The following is an 18,919-nucleotide window of genomic DNA, read 5'->3' as shown; positions in this document are numbered from 1 at the left end:
GGAGCGCGCTGCTCGTCTGCCCGGAAGCGCGACGCGGGAGCTCCGGGTTACCATGGGAATCGGGCCACCGCCCCTTGCTGGGGACAGTGATATTTAGATGCCTTGTTCGTGGAGGTCGTTGGGGCTTCCTCCCGCGAGGGCTGCGCCTCAATTGTGGAGTGTGGGTGTTCAGTGGCGGTTCAGTCAAGGGATGTTCCCCGCTGGGCCAAGGCCGGTGGATGACTGCGGGGTAGGAGGAGGAGAGCAGGTTTCTGTAGGCTGGGGTTGGGGAGCAGAGGGAAGCGTTTGGTACAGTGGCGCCTGCAGTTCAGTTTTTGAAAACTAGATTTTAATATGCTCTGCCAGGCGCGGTGGCTCACGCCTGTAATTTCAGCCCTTTGGGAGGCCGAGGCGGGAAGATCACTTGAGGTCAGGAGTTCGGACCAGCTTGGCCAATATGGCGAAACCCTGTCTCTACTAAAAATACAAAAATTAGCCGGGCGTGGTGGCACGCACCTGTAATCCCAGCTACTTGGGAGGCTGAGGCAGGAGAATCTCTTGAATCCGGGAGGCGGAGTTTGCAATGAGCCGAGATCGCGGCTTTGCACTCCAGCCTGGACGACAGAGTGAAAAAAAAAAAAAAGATTTTAAGGGCCGGGCGCGGTGGCTCACGCCTGTAATCCCAGCACTTTGGGAGGCCGAGGCGGGTGGATCACGAGGTCAAGAGATCGAGACCATCCTGGTCAACATGGTGAAACCCCGTCTCTACTAAAAATACAAAAAATTAGCTGGGCATGGTGGCGCGTGCCTGTAGTCCCAGCTACTCAGGAGGCTGAGGCAGGAGAATTGCCTGAACCCGGGAGGCGGAGGTTGCGGTGAGCCGAGATCGCGCCATTGCACTCCAGCCTGGGTAACAAGAGCAAAAAACTCCATCTCAAAAAAAAAAAAAAGATTTTAATATTCTGGACCCTCAGCCTCCAACATTGGAGTGGGCCTAATGCGAAGATTGGGGCACTCAACAAAGGGGCATCCAGTCTGTGCCATCCCAAAACACTTACTGGGTCTCTCCAGGCTTCGACCCCAGTGGCTGCCTCTTGTGTCTGAACGCACCAGAATGAAGGCTGTGTGTTGACCAGTCTCAAAGATCTGAGCCTCTCTCCCCAGAGAGGTGATTCTGGGATGGGCTGGGGATGCAGGGAGTTAACAAGGTGGAGTTCTCCAGAGGTTCCCTTAGCTCTGTCTCAGAGGTAAGACATCCCTGAATATAATTGGATCCATTTATGGTGGTAGAGCCTGTTACTCTTCCCAGGTCACAATACAAGAGTAGTGGAAATTGCATGAGTCTTGCAGTTAGAAATATCTGGGTTAAAATTTGGTATAGTATGGTGGTTAAGAAAATTAGCTATTGGACTGGCTATGGAATTGGACTGCTTGCCTCTGTTTCACCACTTACTAGCTGTGTGACCCACAGTTCTTAAACTCTCTGTGCCTTCTTTTCCCAACTGTAAAATGGGGATAACAGCATCTAATTTATAGGGTTGCAGTGAGGATTAGTGAGTTAACTCATGTAAAGTGTTTAAAACTAGCATGAGTAAACCCTCAAACAATGCTGTCTGTAGTTACTATTATGAAATTCCAGTGGCTACCACTTATGGGCATTTTTTCTTAGCTCCTCTGAATCCATTTTCTTACCTCTGCAAGATAAGCATGAGGATTAAAATATATAATACAGGCTAGGTATGGTGGCTCATGCCTGTAATCCCAGCACTTTGGGAGGCCAAGGTGGGTGGAGTTCAAGACCAGCCTGGCCAACATAGTGAAACCCCATCTCTACTAAAACTACAAAAATTAGCCAGGGGTAATGTTGGGTGCCTGTAGTCCCAGCTACTTGGGAGCCTGACGTACAAGAATTGCTGGAACCTGGGAGGCAGAGGTTGCAGTGAGCTGAGATCGGGCCACTGCACTCCAGCCTGGGTGACAGAGGGAGACTCTGTCTCAAAACAAAAAGCATATTAGGCGCATGTTAGGTCATCATCAAATGTTAATTATCTCCAGGGCCACATCAGCCTTATAACAATAAAGGCAACTTCCTGGCTTCAAACTTTTTGGCCCTACTAAGGAGGTTTCTTACCTTGTACCTTGAATATCCTCTATCCATAGGACTAAGCAGTGCCAGTGGATACCATTAGGTGTCACAGCTGACCAAATGCATGAGCAGGACAGATAAAGAAAAAGAAATAGAGGAAAAAGAAAAAGGAGGTATGTGTGGGCGGTCTATTTGAGTCAGACATAGCAACTGTTCTCTTGGATTCTGCCAGCTAGCCTTCATACAGTCCAAGAATGGCCTGTGTGGGCTAGAGGGACAAAGATGCAGGTGTTTGGTGCTTTTACATTAGTTCTTAACAAACTCAACTACTGCTTTTCTGTAGGTTTTCAATAGTTTCTTTCTTTTTTTTTTTTTGAGACAGAGTCTCGCTCTGTCACCCAAGCTAGAGTGCAGTGGCACAATCTCCGCTCACTGCAACCTCTGTCTCCTGGGTTCAAGCGATTCTCCTGCCTTAGCCTCCCAAGTAGCTAGGATTACAGGCATGCACCACCACAGCCAGCTGATTTTTGTATTTTTAGTAGAGACAGGGTTTCACCATGTTGGCCAGGCTGGTCTCGAACTCCTGACCTCAGGTGATCTGCGTAGCTCGGCCTCTGATAGTTTCTGAGTGGTCTGTTCCATTCTGTCTTTTCTAGGTTGCTAGGATGAATAGGAGCCACAGTTTTATTATGCTTGGTTATGTTATCAGCTTTGACTATTTTCTTAAGTATCGTGTTTAGTTTCTCCCTCTGTCATTTGGGCTGAAGCTGTGTCCTTCCAGTGCCCTTTGGGGCTCTCTTTAATTCTTATTCCAGTGGCCATCCCTCCATTTTTCCAGCTACCCACTAGGTTCCTAATGATCCAGGAGTGTTGTGCATATTGCTTATAGAGTGTGATCCTCCCATCACATGTGCCCTTTGGTAGTGCCAGGAATTTTCCCACACTCCGCAGCCAATCCTTCTTCTCGTCAGGAGAAGACATTCTTGGGGCGTATTGCGAAAGGGAAGGCTTTGGGTCTGGGTTTGGGGCCATCCCTAGTTCTGCCCGTACCTCAGCTGATACTCCGGGCAAGGTGTACACCTCTGGCCTGAACTGAGCTCTCATCCCAACTCTCAGCATCATCATGATGTTAGGCTGCCTCTTTCTTCTTGCTCTTGGGTCCCTGGAATCCTGGATAACTGCAGGAGAACACGGTGAGCTATCATTTGGGATCCCTGGCCAACAGTAGCAGAAAGTGACTAGAGGAGAGGAGAAGTCATCCCCAGCCTTCTCCCAGAGCAAGGTTGCTCATAGGTGGAGATGATCATCTGTAGGACAGGACTGGATGAACAGATTCTCAGGGTGGCCTGGGTAGTTCTTCCTGGCTTTCTTTACCCTCTCTGGACGAGGAGATAGGACTTCTAGTTGGGCTTACTAGAGGTTCTAGCTTTTCCTTAGAACTCATTAAATGAGAACAGGATCATGCCAACCTTTCTCTCTCATTATCTGCAGGATAGCTGCTCCTTTAGTAGTGGTGGATGTATGTTAGTAGTTGTGTGCTGGGAGGGGAAGGTGGTTCCAGAATTTTTCTTTTTTTTAGAGACAGGGTTTCATTCTGTCACCCAGGCTAGAGTGTAGTGGTGCAGAAATACTTTGGATAGAGATGTCTGGAGGGGCTGAATGTCCTTGAAATAGTTTGGCCTCCATTCCCCATTTTCTGAGGCCTGGGTAGTTACCCCACACTCATATATCTTTTGCAGTGAAAGAGGGAGAATGCCCTCCTGATAAGAACCCGTGCAAAGAGCTGTGCCAGGGCGATGCATCATGTCCGGCTGGGCAGAAGTGCTGCACCACAGGCTGTGGTCGGATCTGCCGAGACATTCCTAAGGGTATGTTGGCATGAAGGGTAAAGTCTGGCTGTACTCTCTGACCTTGCTTCTGGGATAGACAGAAGCAGAGAGCTTCCCACCTCTTAGGTTGCCTCTTGAAGTCTAGCTTGCCTAGAGTACTTCTTCTTTACTCTTTTAGGGTCCCTCCTCCATTAATTATTCAGTGCCCCCAGTTCTTTGCCTTCCATCAAGAAAGAATACATCAATGATTATCTATATCTTTTACTTTGGACTCAAAGTTCCTGTGAAGGCTGGAGGGAAGAGTTGTAAAGAGAAGCCTGTTTAAGATAATGATTAAGACAAAAAAAAAAAAAAGATAATCCTTAAGAGAGTAGACCCTAGAGCCAAGCAGACCTTTTTAAGCCTTAAATAAGCCTTAGCTCTTTGTAAACCTTAAGCTTTTAGCCTCAGTTTCTTCATCTATAAAATGGGGATAATTGTGAGGATCAAATGAGATGTTCATGGCACGAGGTAAACATCAGTAAATGTTACAGTAAATGTTTACTGTTACCATCGTTGTTATTATTGTGTCTTTGCCTTAGCACCAGGGTCAGAGGCTAAAATGAAGCTCAGGGCTTCCTTTTTCTGTTTTTCCCTTCTGCTGTGCTTGTGGCTGTTATTTCTCTTTTCTTGGCTGTCTCCCTTTTTGCTACAGGGAGGAAAAGAGATTGCTCTAGGGTTATTCGGAAACAATCCTTCTTGAAATGGTGCATCACTGATGAGACATGTCCAGGTGTAAAGAAATGCTGCACGTTTGGCTGCAGCAAGAGCTGTGTAGTCCCAGTCTCTAAACGGAAGCTGGGTAAGAAGCCCTGTCCCCACAGGTTTTCTGTTTGGTCTGCTTGTTTCTTTCTCAAATATGCACATATCGACTTGTTGATTTTACTTTGCTTTGAATACACAAGTGTTTTCAAAGTGCCTGCTGTATTCTGAGAACTTAGAAAAAAAGATATACAAAGGGTATACAAGCCATGATGATTTGGGATATGTGGCCTGGGCACGCAGAGGAGGGTGCCAGAGGGCAGCCTTGGCTTACCATCATTTGCAGGCTGCTTTGAAAGCTGTTGGGTAATTCCCAGTTCCCATAGTTAGTTGTGATATTCTCTGTTAAAATCTTAGGCTAAGAATCTATAGAGATAGGAATAAAAAGAAAGAAGAATCTTGATGCCTATGGAAGGCGGCACACATTTCCCTACTCATTTGCTCCTGAGATTCTTCTTTTTTTTTTAAAAGAGACGGGGTTTCACCACGTTGGTCAGGCTGGCCTTGAACTCCTGACCTTGTGATCCACCCACCTCGGCCTCCCACAGTGCTGGGATTACAGGCGTGAGCCACTGCACAGGGCGCTTGCTCCTGAGATTCTTATGTCCCAGTGTACACACACAGTGGGGCCATCTCCTGTGGGAAACGGATTATTTTTCATTCTGGTCCTGGTAGAGAGGTATTTGAAAGAGATTCATTCTCCCTTTTGCAGAGTCCCAGTGACCTAATTCTCAATTTATACATTCATTTCTTCAACAAGTATTTATTGAATGTTTACTGTTTGCCAGATCCAGTGATGGGTTCCCGGTATATTGTGGCGAACAAGGTAGATCCCATGCGTGCCTTCATGGAGCTCATAGTCTCATGGGAGAGAAAGAGATTTAACAAATAAGCATGTAAATAAATATATAATTTCAAACTCTGATAAGCACAGGGAAGGAAAATTAAAGGGTGCTGAGAGACAGAGTAAAGGGGAGAACTCACTTTTATTTGTATTTTTATTTTTTGAGACAGAGTCTTGCTCTCTTGCCCAGGCTGGAGTGCAGTGGCACGATCTTGGGTCACTGCTACGGGCTCAAGCAGTTCTCCTGCCTCAGTCTCCTGAGTAGCTGGGATTACAGGCACGTGCCACTCTGCCTGGCTAATTTTTGTGTTTTTAGGAGAGATGGGGTTTCACCCTGTTGGCTATATTGGTCTCACACTCGTGGCCTCAAGTGATCCACGTCTCGGCCTCCCAAAGCCTGGCATGAGCCACCATGCCTGGCCAAGAACTCACATTGGATTGGGTGGTTGAGGATGGTATGTTTGGAGTGACACTTAAGCTGCAACCTGGAGGGGGAGTTGAAGTTAGCCGGGTAAAGGGTGTGATAGACATTCCAGGAAGAGAGAGAGAGAAGCACGTGCAGAGCTTGCTGTATTTGAGAGATGGAAAGAAAGCTAGGAAGGTTAGAGTAGAATTGGGAGGGAGAGAATGAAGCCAGGTGAGGATGTAGACCGGTGAGACTAGGGAGGTAGCAGTGGGGATGGAGAAAGGTGACACAATTGAGAAAATTTGGAGGTAGAAGTGACAGGGCTCTCTGCTCTATTCCTTCTCCATTCCCTTGAGAGTCCCCTAAAACCTGTTAGAAATTGATGACGTGTCTTCTGTGTCTAACCCCTTCCTATTTTCCTCTTGTTTCATGATTTTCATGGCTACTTTTGCTTATTTGTGCTTCCAAATATATTTTATTATAATATTGTCTATTTTTCTTCCTTCACTCCCAAATACCAAGACTACGTTCACTGGAGTGATGTTAGATATATAAATTAAACTAGCTTAAGGAGAACTGCTGGTATTATAAAGTTGAATATATATATTCAACCTGTTTTATGGTACTGAAATGTTCAATTTTTTTTTTTTGAGACAGGTTCTCGCTCTGTTGCCCAGTCTGGAGTAGTGCAGTGGCGTGATCTTGGCTCACTGCAACCTCTGCTGCCACGTTCAAGTGATTCTTGTGCCTCAGTCTCCTGAGTAGCTGTGATTACAGGCATGTGCCACCACACTCAGCTAATTTTTGTATTTTTAGTAGAGATGGGGTTTTGCCATGTTGGCCAGGCTTATCTCGAACTCCTGACCTTAGGTGATCTGCCCACCTTGGCTCCCGAAATGCTGGGATTACAGGCATGAGCCACTGTGCCCGGCCTACGTTCAGTCCTTACATCTTCCTGTTGATCAAGTGTATTTCGCATATTTCAGGGTGTTTTATAGTGTTAAAATATTTCTTCATAAATTTATGCCTAGGTATTTTACTTTCTTCTCTGCTGTTTTGAATGTCTCTCATTGTGTTTTCTAAAGGAACTGGAACCATTCTCTCATCTGAGTGTGTGTGATGGCATGCTAGAGTGGAAAATCCTAGGCTTGGGTTATCGGAGGCCTGGGTTCAATCCTGAGGTTTGCCAGTTACTGGCCAGCAGGTCCCTGTGCAAGTCTCTTCTGCTTTTTGAGCCTTAGTTCCTTTCTCTGTAAGGTGGAAAGAATAAACCTCGGAGACTTGCTGTAATTATTCAAAGTGTATAAAGTATTTGGCCCTCAGTATATATTAACTTTCTTCCTCTTACCTCCTAAGTGGGCAGGGTCAGGAGTACAATTTCTTTTTCTTTTTTTTTTTTTTTTTTGAGACTGAGTTTTGCTGTTGTTGCTCAGGCTGGAGTGCAATAGTGCAGTCTCGGCTCACTGCAACCTCTGCCTCCCAGATTCAAGCTATTCTCCTGCCCCAGCCCCTCAAGTAGCTGGGATTACAGGCATGTGCCACTGTGACCAGCTAGTTTTTTTGTATTTAGTAGAGACGGCGTTTCAGCATGTTGCTGAGGCTGGTCTCGAACTCCAGACCTCAGGTGATCCACCCACCTTGGCCTCCCAAAGTGTTGGGATTATAGGCGTAAGCCACTGTGCCCGGCAGGAGTACAATTTCAACCAGCCCCTTTATCCAAAACCAGGATGGTTTTCTTTTCCCCTGATCACCTCCTCTCTGAGACCCTGAAACTCTATAACATGTGACAACCTTTTTCCTTCCAGTCAAACCTCCCTAGGTAGGAGGCCCCTTGCCAGTACCCATTGGGTCTGTCTGTGCCTGGCGTAGGCAGCTATCTTGGGCAGCCTGCCCATTAGAGAGAATGGAAGGTTGTTCTCCTTGCCAGGACTCTTGAGGCCCAGCTCTGGAACCAGCCTGGGAATCTGGCTCAGGCAGGTCACTGACTGCTGGCTTGTAGAGCTTGGTACAATATTCCCAGTGTTTGAAGCTGATGGCTGAATAGTAGGGGCTAAGGGTGAGGTTGGCACCCAGGCACAGTACCTTGTGAGCTGCTCTAGCTCCTGGCCAGCCCAGATAGGGCTTCCTTTTCCATTGGAGCTTGGCAGGCAGGCTATAATAGTGGCATCCCACAGATGTCCCAGAGCCTGCAGGGCGGAGCAGGGTTCCTAGCCTGGAGGGAGGTGATACTGGCTACTGCATTGGCAGTGAACTACTTTCTACAGCTCCAGCCCTATGGGAGGGCTGGGCCACTCACCCAGCAGGACTGGTTGTTGTACCTAACTCTACAGGAAGCTGTCCTTCCAGGGCTATGAAAAATTTCTGCTTTCCTTAAGTTCTGACATTGCCAGAGGTTTATCATAGCCAGTGCTGGTCTGTTTGGCAAAGTGAAGGGCCAATCAGGTTGCCTGAGGACAAGGGCCGATGTTGGGTCCTGCTCTCATGAGGCTGTTCTACTCCAAACATGGGTCTGAATCCTGGCTCTTTTGCTTGCTTGCTGTGTGGCCTTAGGCAAGTCCTTTCATCTCTCTGAACCTCACTTTTATGATCTGTAAAATGGGGATAAGGATATTTATAGCTCCTAGAGTGATAATGCAGTTGGGAAGAAATACATTTTATTTATTTATTTACTGGGGACAAGGTCTCGCTCTATCACCCGGGCTGGAGTGCAGTGGCATGATCTTGGCTCACTGCAGCCTCAACCTCCTGGGCTCAGGTGATCCTTCCGCCTTAGCCCCCTGAGAAACTGGGACTACAGGCACACACCACTGTGCCCGGCCAGAAATGCATTTTAAAAAGTCTGCAGACTGCCAGATAATGCTCAAGAGCTCATATAGTCATGCCAAGTACCTCTGTGTTCTGGTCCACCCATTCTCCATTTCCCCACCTATCTGATGCCTGACCTGTCTGTTTACTCACTCACTTATTCATGTATTCACTATATATTGAGTGTGGCTACCCTACCTGGCATGTGGGTCTGCAGTGGTGAGCAGGGCAGCCATGGTTCTTGTCCCCCTGGGACTTGCTCATGGTGTGACAGACAGGAAATAATCAAGAAAACAAATACATAATAACCACAAGATGTGATGAATGCTATGAAGATGATGGAAGAAAAGAGAAGGAGGCTGCTTTCATTTGAGGTTAGAGAGGTAGGCAGGGGCCAGACTTTGGGGGGTCTTCAGGGCTTCTCTTTTAGGCTTTATTCTAATAAAGTGCAATAGGAAGACTTCGAGGGGTTTTAAAAGCAGGAGATGCCTTGTCCAGTTTTCATTTTAAAAAGACCACTCTGCCAATATGTGAAGAATGGATGGGGCAAGTGTAGAAGATGGAAGACCAGTAAGAGGCTATTGTGGCAGGCTGGGAGAGATGATCGGGGCTTAGGCTGGGGTGGAGATAATGCAGACATAGAAAAATGGAAGGCTTACGTGTTTGTGAAGGTAGAATTGATGGGACCGGGTGAAGAAGTAAGTGGCTGTAGGCATTGAGGGAGAGGGGCTATCAAGAATGGTGGTAGATATTCAGCTTGAGCAGCTGGGTGATGGCGGTGCTCTTTACTCAGACAGGGATAACCTGGGGGGAAGAGGTTTTGGAGTGAAGATTCTGATTCGGGCCTGAGAGTTGTCTTGGGCTCCCTCATGGCTCACCTCCTCACTGTGTGAAACCTGACCACTCCAGAGCCCCTGTGACCCTCTGTTTTGCGTATTATCACATATGTATTATCTTTTAATGTGGGTTGATGGCCTCCCTGTGTGTCTGGCTGACCTTTTTCTAAAACCTCACTGCAGTTGTACAGAAAAGAGTTAACATAGCAGGCCTGAGACTGCTATTCTTAAAAAAGGCTTGCTGGCAAGGTTGGCCCTTGGCTGGCTTCCGGGAAGTTGGATTTTGGGGGTGTCTGTACTACCCTAACTGATAAGAGTGGCTCACTGTGCCTAAACTGTTTGTGCAAACATTGTGGTTTAGGCTGCACGTCTGCTTTCCTTCTGAGAGTCTGGAATCTTGGTACATGCTAGGCAGAAGGTGCTTACGTGACCAGTCCCCAATATAGACCTTTCACAGTGAGTCTCTAATGAATTTCCCTGGTAGAAAACACTTCATACATGTCACAATTCCAAGCTGGAAGAATTAAGTACATCCTGTGACTCTACTGGGAGGACTCTGGAAAATCTGCACCTGATTTCCTCTGGTCTTTTCCCTTTGATGATTTTTCTTTGTACCCCTTTGCTGTAATAAATCATAGCTGTGGGTATGACTATACACTGAGTCCCGCAAATGAATCCCTGAACCTGAAAGTAAGTGGTCTTAAGGACTCCCTACACACTGGTGGATAACTTTTCCCAACTCCTACAACTATCTACCACTGGGTCTTCTCTTTTGGCAGAACTGAGCGGAGTGAGTCCCAGTGCTTCTTGGTTTGTTTTCGTGTGATCCTTGCTGCAGTGTAGGGGATCATCGTGTGTGTGTGTGTGTGTGATGGAGTCTCACTCTGTCACCCAGGCTGGAGGGCAGTGGCATGATCTTGGCTCACTACAACCTCTATATCCCAGGTTCAAGCGATTCTCCTGCCTCAGCCTCCCCAGTAGCTGGGATTACAGGCACCCACCACCACACCCGGCTAATTTTTTTGTATTTTTAGTAGCGACAGGGTTTCCCCATGTTGGCCAGATTGATTTTGAACTCCTGACCTCAAATGTTTCACCTCAGCCTCCCAAAGTGCTGGGATTACAGGCGTGAGCCACTGTGCTGGGCCCATGATGTGGTTTAAAGGGCATGAGACCTTATGTCAGAGCTGGGGATTTGTGACTCAGTTCTGCTACCATTGACCTCAGGCCAATTGCTCTCTCTGGTTGTCTGTCTCTCTCTTTGCAAGAGAAAGGAGTAAGTTTGTTAGCTCAGAGGGCCCTTCTTGGGTTAAGAAGTGCTGAAATTTTACTTTACCAACAGCAACTGGTATCTTTCTCTCAGACATAGTGGCAGGTTGGAGCTGAGGCAGCAGGACAGACTGCGAGTGAGTATTTCCTGGGCTTCAGCTTCACTACTTTTTTGGTGATAGGTTGGGGTCTTGGGATGGGTATAGATAGAGGGTGGGGAACTGCCATCCCCATTCTGGCTACCATTCCTATTTCTCTTTCTGATTCCTGGTAAGCTAATTGTGAGGTGATTGGGGAACATGTCTTATGAGGAACTGAGCTTACCTATCATGGCAAAGCCAGGAGAGTGAAAGACAGAGGATCCTGGCTGAAAGAATGGCATCCACCAGGTTTTTGTAAGTCTATGGGGATAGGAAAAGGACCAACCAGATTTCAGGTGAGTATCAAGAGGTACAAAGGGCCAGGAATGGGTAGCTCATGCCTGTAACCTCAGCACTTTGGGAGGCTGAGACAGGAGGCTTGCTGGAGGTCAGAAGGTCAAAACCAGCCTGGTCAACATCGTGAGACCCCGTCTCTACAAAAAATAAAAATAATTAGCCGGGGCTGGTGGTGTGTGCCTATAGTTTAGCTCCTCAGGAGATTGAGGCAGGGGGATTGCTTGAGCCCAGGAGTTCGAGAGTTTGAGGCTGCAGCGAGCCACGACTGCATCACTGTACCCCAGGCTGGGTGACAAAGCAAGATGTCACCCAGGCTTGGAGGTAGTAAGGCCCCATTAATTCCAGGTGTTAGAGCTGAGAGAAACGGATTGTGTGGCAGGGGTTCTTGTGTAGGGCAGGGTGTCAGGCTGGGTGGCGGTGCTGGGCACTGGTCAAAAGGGAGATGCTATGACCCTCCAGACCTCCAAGAAGTCTGGCCTGGAAAAGGATAGAGGTAAGTGCTCTATGCCCGGTTTTGAGGATGAGGGCAGAGAGTAGCCAAGAGCTCCTGGCATTGGTCATCTCAGGGCCAAGCTCAGCAAAAGGGTGCAATCTGGGAAGTATGGTGCTCTCAATTTCTAGGGCACATGGCATAATTCCATGAGAAGTTTATGTCTCCAGGTTTTTCCACCAGGGAGATTTTTACGCTTAGCCTTCTCAACTGTGGGATAGAAGGCTTTTGTTCCTCGTTAAATGGATTTCAGTGTTTGTCAAGCGGGTGGGGAGGTACAGGGAGATGGATTTGGTGGTTACTGTGACCACATTTTCCGAGTCAAAAATCAGGACACATAGTTTTGATGTAATCTCACAATAGCACAGGATATTTGAAATACGGGCTGTTCAGGAAAATCCCAGGATACAGGGTTATGATGGCTTGGTTGTTTAGCTGCATGTATTCTCCTTGGATTCCAATACTTGCTTTTTCCATCATGGCAGACTTCCCAGAGCCAGCTGTATGCAATCATACTTACCTGTTCCTACTCAGAGGCATTGGGCCAGTCTTGCCGTGGTTTCCTGTGAAATCTTTAATTGCTTGTCACCTTTCTCTTAAGAAACTTGAAATAAACACTAAGATGAATGAGTCACGGTGAGTCGGTTTGGTTTGGATGTGGCCTTCTTTGGGTGTGCCTGCGCCTGGGGCCCTGGCCAGTTGCCTGTATGTTTTAAGGATAGCGTAATAGAAAAAGTACTTTACTGCAAATCAAGAGGCTGAGTGTTGTCCTGCCCTCCTGCTGACTCACTCTGTAGTTCCAGGCAAAAGCCTTCTCTGAGTTTGATCGTCTTCATAGGGAATGTGTTTGGCTGCACACAACAGAAAATTAATCATGTAGGGGTTTTTCTCATGTAACAAGAAGTCCTAAGGCTGGGGATGGTGGCTCCAAGATGCTAAGGATGAAACTATTTCCCTTCTTCTACTTTGCAATTCTTTTTTTTTTTTTTGTAATTTTATTTTTATTATTTATTTATTTAAAAAAAACGATGATGGTTAGATGCCACAAAGTAAGTGGCAGCGCTTTAACCGTGTGTGTGTTGTCAGGCCCAAGGGCCTCTTCCATCCTTGTGGAGGGGAGTGCTAACTTCTCTCCTTTCATACAACACTCCTTTGTAGTTCTTGACTATTTCATTGTGCTAAGTTGCCTCCTCATTGAAAGAAGGCTGCTCTGCCTCTCCATGTAATATTTGTCTTTGGACTGGAAGAAGAAAGAAGTGAGGGAGCAGTTTGAAAGGGGTATTCCTTGTGTCAGGAATACAGAGCTTTCCCAGTTTATGTCCTTGTTTTGCACCCCTAGTTGCAAAAGAATATAGGGAAGCAAATCATTTTAGCAGGACCTGTTGCCTCTCAGAATAAACTTGGTATCAGGTATCTATTGCTGCATGACAAACCATCCCCAAACTTCATGGCTTAAAGCAATATAGTTATTCTTTCTCACAGTTGTGTATGTTGCCTGTGCTTGGCTGGGTAGTTCATATACCCACATGATGTAGCTGTGGTCAGTCATTTAGCTACATTCAGGGAGCTCAGCAGGGAGCTCAACTGGAGCCACAGTGTCCAGGATGACCTCTCTTGTAGGTTCTGTCTCCATGGGGCATCTCATCATCCCATAGCGTAGTTCAAGCTGCTTTATAACATGGCAGCTGGTTTCCAAGAGGAAGGATTCTGAGTGGACAAGCCCCAGTATACAGGTGCTTATCAAGCCTCTGCTTACATCACATTTGCTAATGTCCCATTTGTCAAAGTTAGTCATATGGTCAAGCCCAGAGTAGGCATGGAAGGGCATGAATCCCAGGAGATATAGTTCATTGGAGACCACCAGTGTAGATGTCTGCCACAGGGAGAATTCAGGGAGAACGTTTGCCACAGTGGGCTAGGCCTGAATGGTGTTTTGCAAACTGTGAGTCCTGAAAGCAATTTAGTAATTAGGGAAAATAAGAAATAGAATATAAAACATCAGGGTGGGCTTGGTGTGGTGGCTCACGCTGGTAATCCTGGCACTTTGGGAGGCTCAGGTGGGAGGATCTCTTGAACCAGGAGTTAGAGATCAGCCTGAGATCATAGTGAGACTCCGTCTCTACGAAATAAACAAAATTAGCCATGCATGGTGGCGTATGCCTGTAGTCCTAGCCACTCAGGAGGCTGAGGCAGGAGGATCCCTTGAGCCCTGGAGTTTGAGGCGGCAATGAACTATGACTGTGCCACTGCACTTTAGCTTGGGCAATACAGTGAGACCCTGTCTCTACACAATAAATAAATAACATTAGCCAGGCATGGTGGCATGTGCCTGTAGTTCTAGCCATTCAGGAGGCTGTGGTGGGAGGATCCCTTGAGTGCAGGAGTTTGAGGCTGCAATGAGCTATGATTGTGCCACTGCACGTTAGCCTGGGCAACACAGTGAGACTATGTCTTAAAAAATTCAGAATGCTGACGGGGGGATGGATGCAGCAAACCACCATAGCACGTGTGTACCTATGTAACAAACCTGCACGTTCTGCACATGTACCCCAGAACTTAAAGTATAATAAAAAAATTCAGAATGTATTGTAGATATATGATACACATAAATATGTACATTATGTCTGTAATAATGTATGTTTATAAATATATAACTATATATAAACATGCACATGGGACACAATGAAAAACGTGTTTCATACTGTGGCCTTGAGCATCTCTGGGTTCCAATGCTTTGATTCTGTAGCAGAGTTTGTTGGTGAATGTCCTGCCAACCCCCTTCCCTGTGAGGAGTTGTGTGATGGGGATGCATCCTGTCCCCGGGGCATAAATGCTGCAGCACCGGCTGTGGCCACACCTGCCTCGGAGACATTTAGGGAGGTATGTTGGCTCTTTTGGGAAGAAATCCTTGAGTATTTCCTGAGAAGAGTACTTCTCTTTCCCTTCCTGGGAGGAGCTAGGGTTCTTATTCTTCCTGTCCCTCTAGTCCCTCAACACAAAGCAATCTCTCCTTCTGGGGCCAAGGGAACTCTGTGGACATTAAAAGAACTAGGGGAAGACACTGTGGGGCAGAAGGAACTTGGGCTAGAAGACAGGCAGTGTGGCTTATGATCTTGATCCTACTGAGGTTTTGCTCATTTTGCTCTGTGACCTTGGGTAAGCAAACTCCTCTTTTTTTTTTTTTTTTTTTTGTTTGAGACAGAGTTTCACTCTTGTTGCCCAGGCTGGAGTACAACCTCCACCTTCCAGGTTCAAGTGATTCTCCTGCCTTATCAGCCTCCCTAGTAGCTGGGATTACAGACATGTACCACCATGCCCAGCTAATTTTGTATTTTTAGTAGAGACGGGGTTTCTCCATGTTGGTCAGGTTGGTCTCGAACTCCCAACTTCAGGTGATCTGCCCGCCTTGGCCTCCCAAAGTGCTGGGATTACAGGCGTGAGCCACCACACCCAGCCTTGCAAACCTCTCTTTCCTAGCCCAAATTTCTTTATCTGTAAAATGAGGGAGTTGCCCAAGATCATTGATTTTCAGATCTAATTTTTAACAAAAAGCTTCTCCCCTACCCCAAATAAAATCTTAGTTAGAAACATATATATAAATGGATAAAAGCATTCCTGTTCCAATTCCTTTGTTTCTTCAACATTTTAAAAAAACAAATACTTTGAGTGCCAGGCACTGCCTTCTCCATTAAAGAATCACTGACCCTGGTGCTATCTTAGTCCCTTTAGATTCCCGGGCAATGCTCAAGGCTAGGGACAGCCTCTTGTCCTTATGTAGCTTATAGCCTATCAGGGAAGATAGACATATTCCTTTTAAATAAGGAATTACCATAAAGGGAATTAATGAATTACCGTAAAGTTTGATGAGAGGAAGCATACAGGGTGCTACAGGAGAACAAAGCGGGGGATATCAAACCCTGTCTAGGGTGGCAGAGGAGGTCACCGTGAGGAAGTGACTCTGTGAATCCCAAGCAGAAGGGGAGAGGGTGGTGGTCTGGGAGCCTTGCCCCTGACATACTTCCACCCACCCCACCCCAAACCTGCAGAGGTGTCAATCCCCAAGTTACCCCTTGGGAACTCCCTTTGGGGTACCATTTGAAAACTGTGGGCTCAGAGGTCTCTTGGGTTCCTGAAGATTCTCAGATCCTCCAACTCCATGGTTTCCAGCCAGTTGAGTTGGGTCTAGTTAGGGTCAGGGGTTGAATGACCTGGAGCCTCTGTGTCTAAGTTTTAGATGGGAACATGGAGATGGCAGAGCTGATGTCCTGTCCCTTTACCTGTGCCTGTTGTTCCCACAGGGCGGGACGGTGATTGTCCGAAAGTTCTGGTGGGCCTGTGCATTGTCGGCTGTGTGATGGATGAGAATTGTCAAGCTGGAGAAAAGTGTTGCAAGTCAGGCTGTGGCCGCTTCTGTGCCCCACCAGTCCTGCCCCCAAAACCGACCATGAACCCCAACTGGACTGTGAGGTCTGATTCTGAATTAAGTGAGTACTGCCCATTGTCATCAACAATAATAGACAACTGTTGTGTGCAAAGCACTGGCCTAGGTACTGGGAAGGGACTTCAGAAGGCCAGGAAAAGTCTAGCTGGAGAGAAAGAACCTATGTCACAAATGAGAACCCTCATATAAACAGTACAGGCTGACACCTGTTCCCAGGTGTGGCTCCCTGGTAAGGTCTTTGTGGGAAAGGTAGGATTTGATTGAGGTCCTTAAGCCTAGGCAGATGTGACAAAGTGAGGATAGCACAGGAACATGCCAGACAGGTAATCTGGTGACTGCTGGCAAAGGAACACAGTCGGAATGTGTGTGATATGTTTGGGAGAAGTGGGGGCAGGGTGGAAAAAGGCACAGACATATCTTGAGGTTTTTTTTTTTTGACATGGAGTTTTCTCTTGTCACCCAGGCCTGGAGTGCAATGGCACTATCTCAGCTCACTGCAACCTCTGCCTCCTGGTTTCAAGCGATTCTTCTGCCTCAGCCTCCTGAGTAGCTGGGATTACAGGTGCCTGCCACCATGCCTGGCTGACTTTTGTATTTTTAGTAGAGACGGGGTTTCACCATGTTGGCCAGGCTGGTCTTGAACACTTGACTTCAGGTGATCTGCCCCCCTCGGCCTCCCAAAGTGCTAGGATTACAGGCGTGAGCCACTGCGCCCGGCCATATCTCCAGTTTTTTTTTTTTTTTTAACAGAAGATATAAGATTGACATATGAATAATAAGAGCCTGCAGTGTTAGTTGGGATTGGATTGTCTGGAAAGCAAGGAGCCATGTAAGACTTCTGAGAACAATATAGGCCAAGCTTTCCTAGGGTGGAGGGGAAACACGTTGGGTAACTGAAGCCAGGAGGGCACAGCTGTGACTTGATATTTCTTCTACTTGCAGAGATCCTGGTGCCCTAGCTGTGCTGATTTGTCTGAAGCTTCTTTGGTAACTCTGGAAGCTGTTCCTGGCAGTCAAGAGAGGGTGACATCCTGGGGCTTGTGACATTTCCAGGGGCACTCATGGCCCTCTCTGCTCTGCTTCTCCTCCTGCTGCTGCCCAGAGCATGGGAAACAGCCCTGGATTGGGCATTGGGTATGTGGTGCTTCTCTTTCCCAATAAAGGCTGGTGCTGACCTCTTGTCTGTGCTGTTTGAGGGCTCAGATGATACGGGAGAGCTAGAGGGTATGAGCACGCGTGTGGGATTACATGATTTACATATTTAGGACAGATGAGTAATCTGTTCTTTCTGAGAACACTGAAAATGAGTGTTGGTTGGGTGTGGCTAGGGGAGAGATGGGTGGAAAGTAAACTAAGAGTGACCTGCTGTAGATGTCTTTCTCAAGCCCTGGTGGGGTGGAGGTCAGCCTTTTTTAGAACTGCTGAACTTCTTTCTTTACTGGAGAATGTCGGTTGAGGGTGGGACAGGGGTGAGTGGATAGTTTCTTTTTTTTTTTTGAGACATAGTCTCGTTCTGTTGCCCAGGCTGGAGTACAGTGGCATGATCTTGGCTCACTGCAACCTCCACCTCCCAGGTTCAAGCAGTTCTCATGCCTCAGCCTTCTGAGTAGCTGTGCCAAGTAGTAGAAACCCAGTCTCTACTAAAAATACACAAATTAGCTGGATGTGGTTGTGTGATAACATACTGAGTTTTTAAAAACTATGTGCATGTATTGAGTTTTTAAATAAACAACAAAATGATAAAACAGTGGAGGAGGGATCTGCCAAAACATTGAGCAGCCCATCACACAGACACTGGCCCTTCCCAGTTCCCTGCAACATGATCTTGGAGCCATGGGTGCCCCGGGATGGCCACTGCGAGGCTCATGCCAGCCACTCTTTTTCAGACCAGGCAACATTGACATACGTCTACTCTACTCAAAAGAGATGAATGTTCTGAACTAGGTAGAAACCAGAATTTCACATGCCAGTATGAAAACAAGGGGGAGAAGGCACACAAACTCAGCGGTGGCCGGGCACAGTGGCTCACGCTTGTAATCCCAGCACTTTGGGAGGCTGAGGCGGGAGGATCACTTGAGGTCAGGAGTATGAGACCAGCCTGGCCAACCTGGTGAAACCCTGTCTCTACTAAAAATCCAGGCATGGTGGTGTGTGCCTGTAATCACAGCTACTTGGGAGGCTGAGAGAGAGAGAGGGGAGAGTCTTGAAGGGTTAAATTTGAAAGCTGGAGGTCAAAGGCTGAGCTGGGGCCAGATTCCCAGGCCTCTCCCCCATCCCCAGCTCTTCCTGGGCAGCTTTCTCTACTGTTGTACCCTAAACTAGAGAAACTGTTAGAACCTTTCCTTCCTCAGGGTTTAAGTCCATTTGAGCGTAGTCGTGGGGTTGAAATGACCCAGGAGCAGGTCTCAATGGACCTTGATCCTACTCCCTCATCTTGTACTCTGAAATTAGCCTCTGACCACGTTGAAAAGCCACCCTCCTCCCCCGCCCTGCTCCTCAGGTTCCTCATTGTGGGCAGGAATGTCTGGGGCTGTCTCCAGTCCTCCAGTGTAGGCTGAGAAAGACCCGTTCTTTGATCAGAACCACGCAGCTCCCCGCTTCTCCACCCCATTCCTTGACCATCTGGTTGTAGAAATCTCAGACTCCACGTGTGCCTTTGGCCCCAGCAGGACCACGGGTCCCTGCAGCCTCCACTG

General features: G+C 47.3%; 1 protein-coding gene and 1 non-coding gene across 3 annotated transcripts; one reads left to right on the top strand and one right to left on the bottom strand.

Moving 5' to 3' along the window:
* The first annotated feature begins 41 nt into the window (after positions 1–41).
* Positions 42–17,398, top strand: WFDC3 (WAP four-disulfide core domain 3). Of its 2 annotated transcripts, XM_012467176.2 has the most exons (6): positions 42–229; positions 3,182–3,258; positions 3,805–3,933; positions 4,589–4,735; positions 16,081–16,266; positions 17,166–17,398. In XM_012467176.2, exons 1-6 carry the CDS (start codon positions 219–221, stop codon positions 17,180–17,182), a joined length of 567 nt encoding a protein of 188 aa, XP_012322599.2. In that variant the 5' UTR covers positions 42–218; the 3' UTR covers positions 17,183–17,398. The 2 variants fall into 2 exon arrangements, with proteins under 2 accessions (XP_012322599.2, XP_064238545.1); XM_064382475.1 differs by lacking the exons at positions 42–229; positions 4,589–4,735 and adding an exon at positions 898–1,226.
* On the bottom strand, positions 12,806–12,930 carry LOC135277133 (U6atac minor spliceosomal RNA). Its single transcript, XR_010344732.1, has one exon. It is a non-coding gene; the product is annotated as a U6atac minor spliceosomal RNA (small nuclear RNA).
* Positions 17,399–18,919: the final 1,521 nt, after the last annotated feature.

Source organism: Aotus nancymaae, unplaced genomic scaffold, assembly GCF_030222135.1.
Source record: "Aotus nancymaae isolate 86718 unplaced genomic scaffold, 86718_ANA_hifiasm-v0.15.2.pri h1tg000029l, whole genome shotgun sequence".
Classification (NCBI taxonomy): domain Eukaryota; kingdom Metazoa; phylum Chordata; class Mammalia; order Primates; family Aotidae; genus Aotus; species Aotus nancymaae.
This window is presented reverse-complemented; position numbering and strand designations above follow the sequence as displayed.

Coding starts and splice junctions, on each gene's coding strand:
- WFDC3 (XM_012467176.2), top strand. Junction 3,934..4,588: donor CTGCCGAGACATTCCTAAGG/GTATGTTGGCAT, acceptor TTTTTGCTACAG/GGAGGAAAAGAGATTGCTCT. Junction 4,736..16,080: donor AGTCTCTAAACGGAAGCTGG/GTAAGAAGCCCT, acceptor TTGTTCCCACAG/GGCGGGACGGTGATTGTCCG.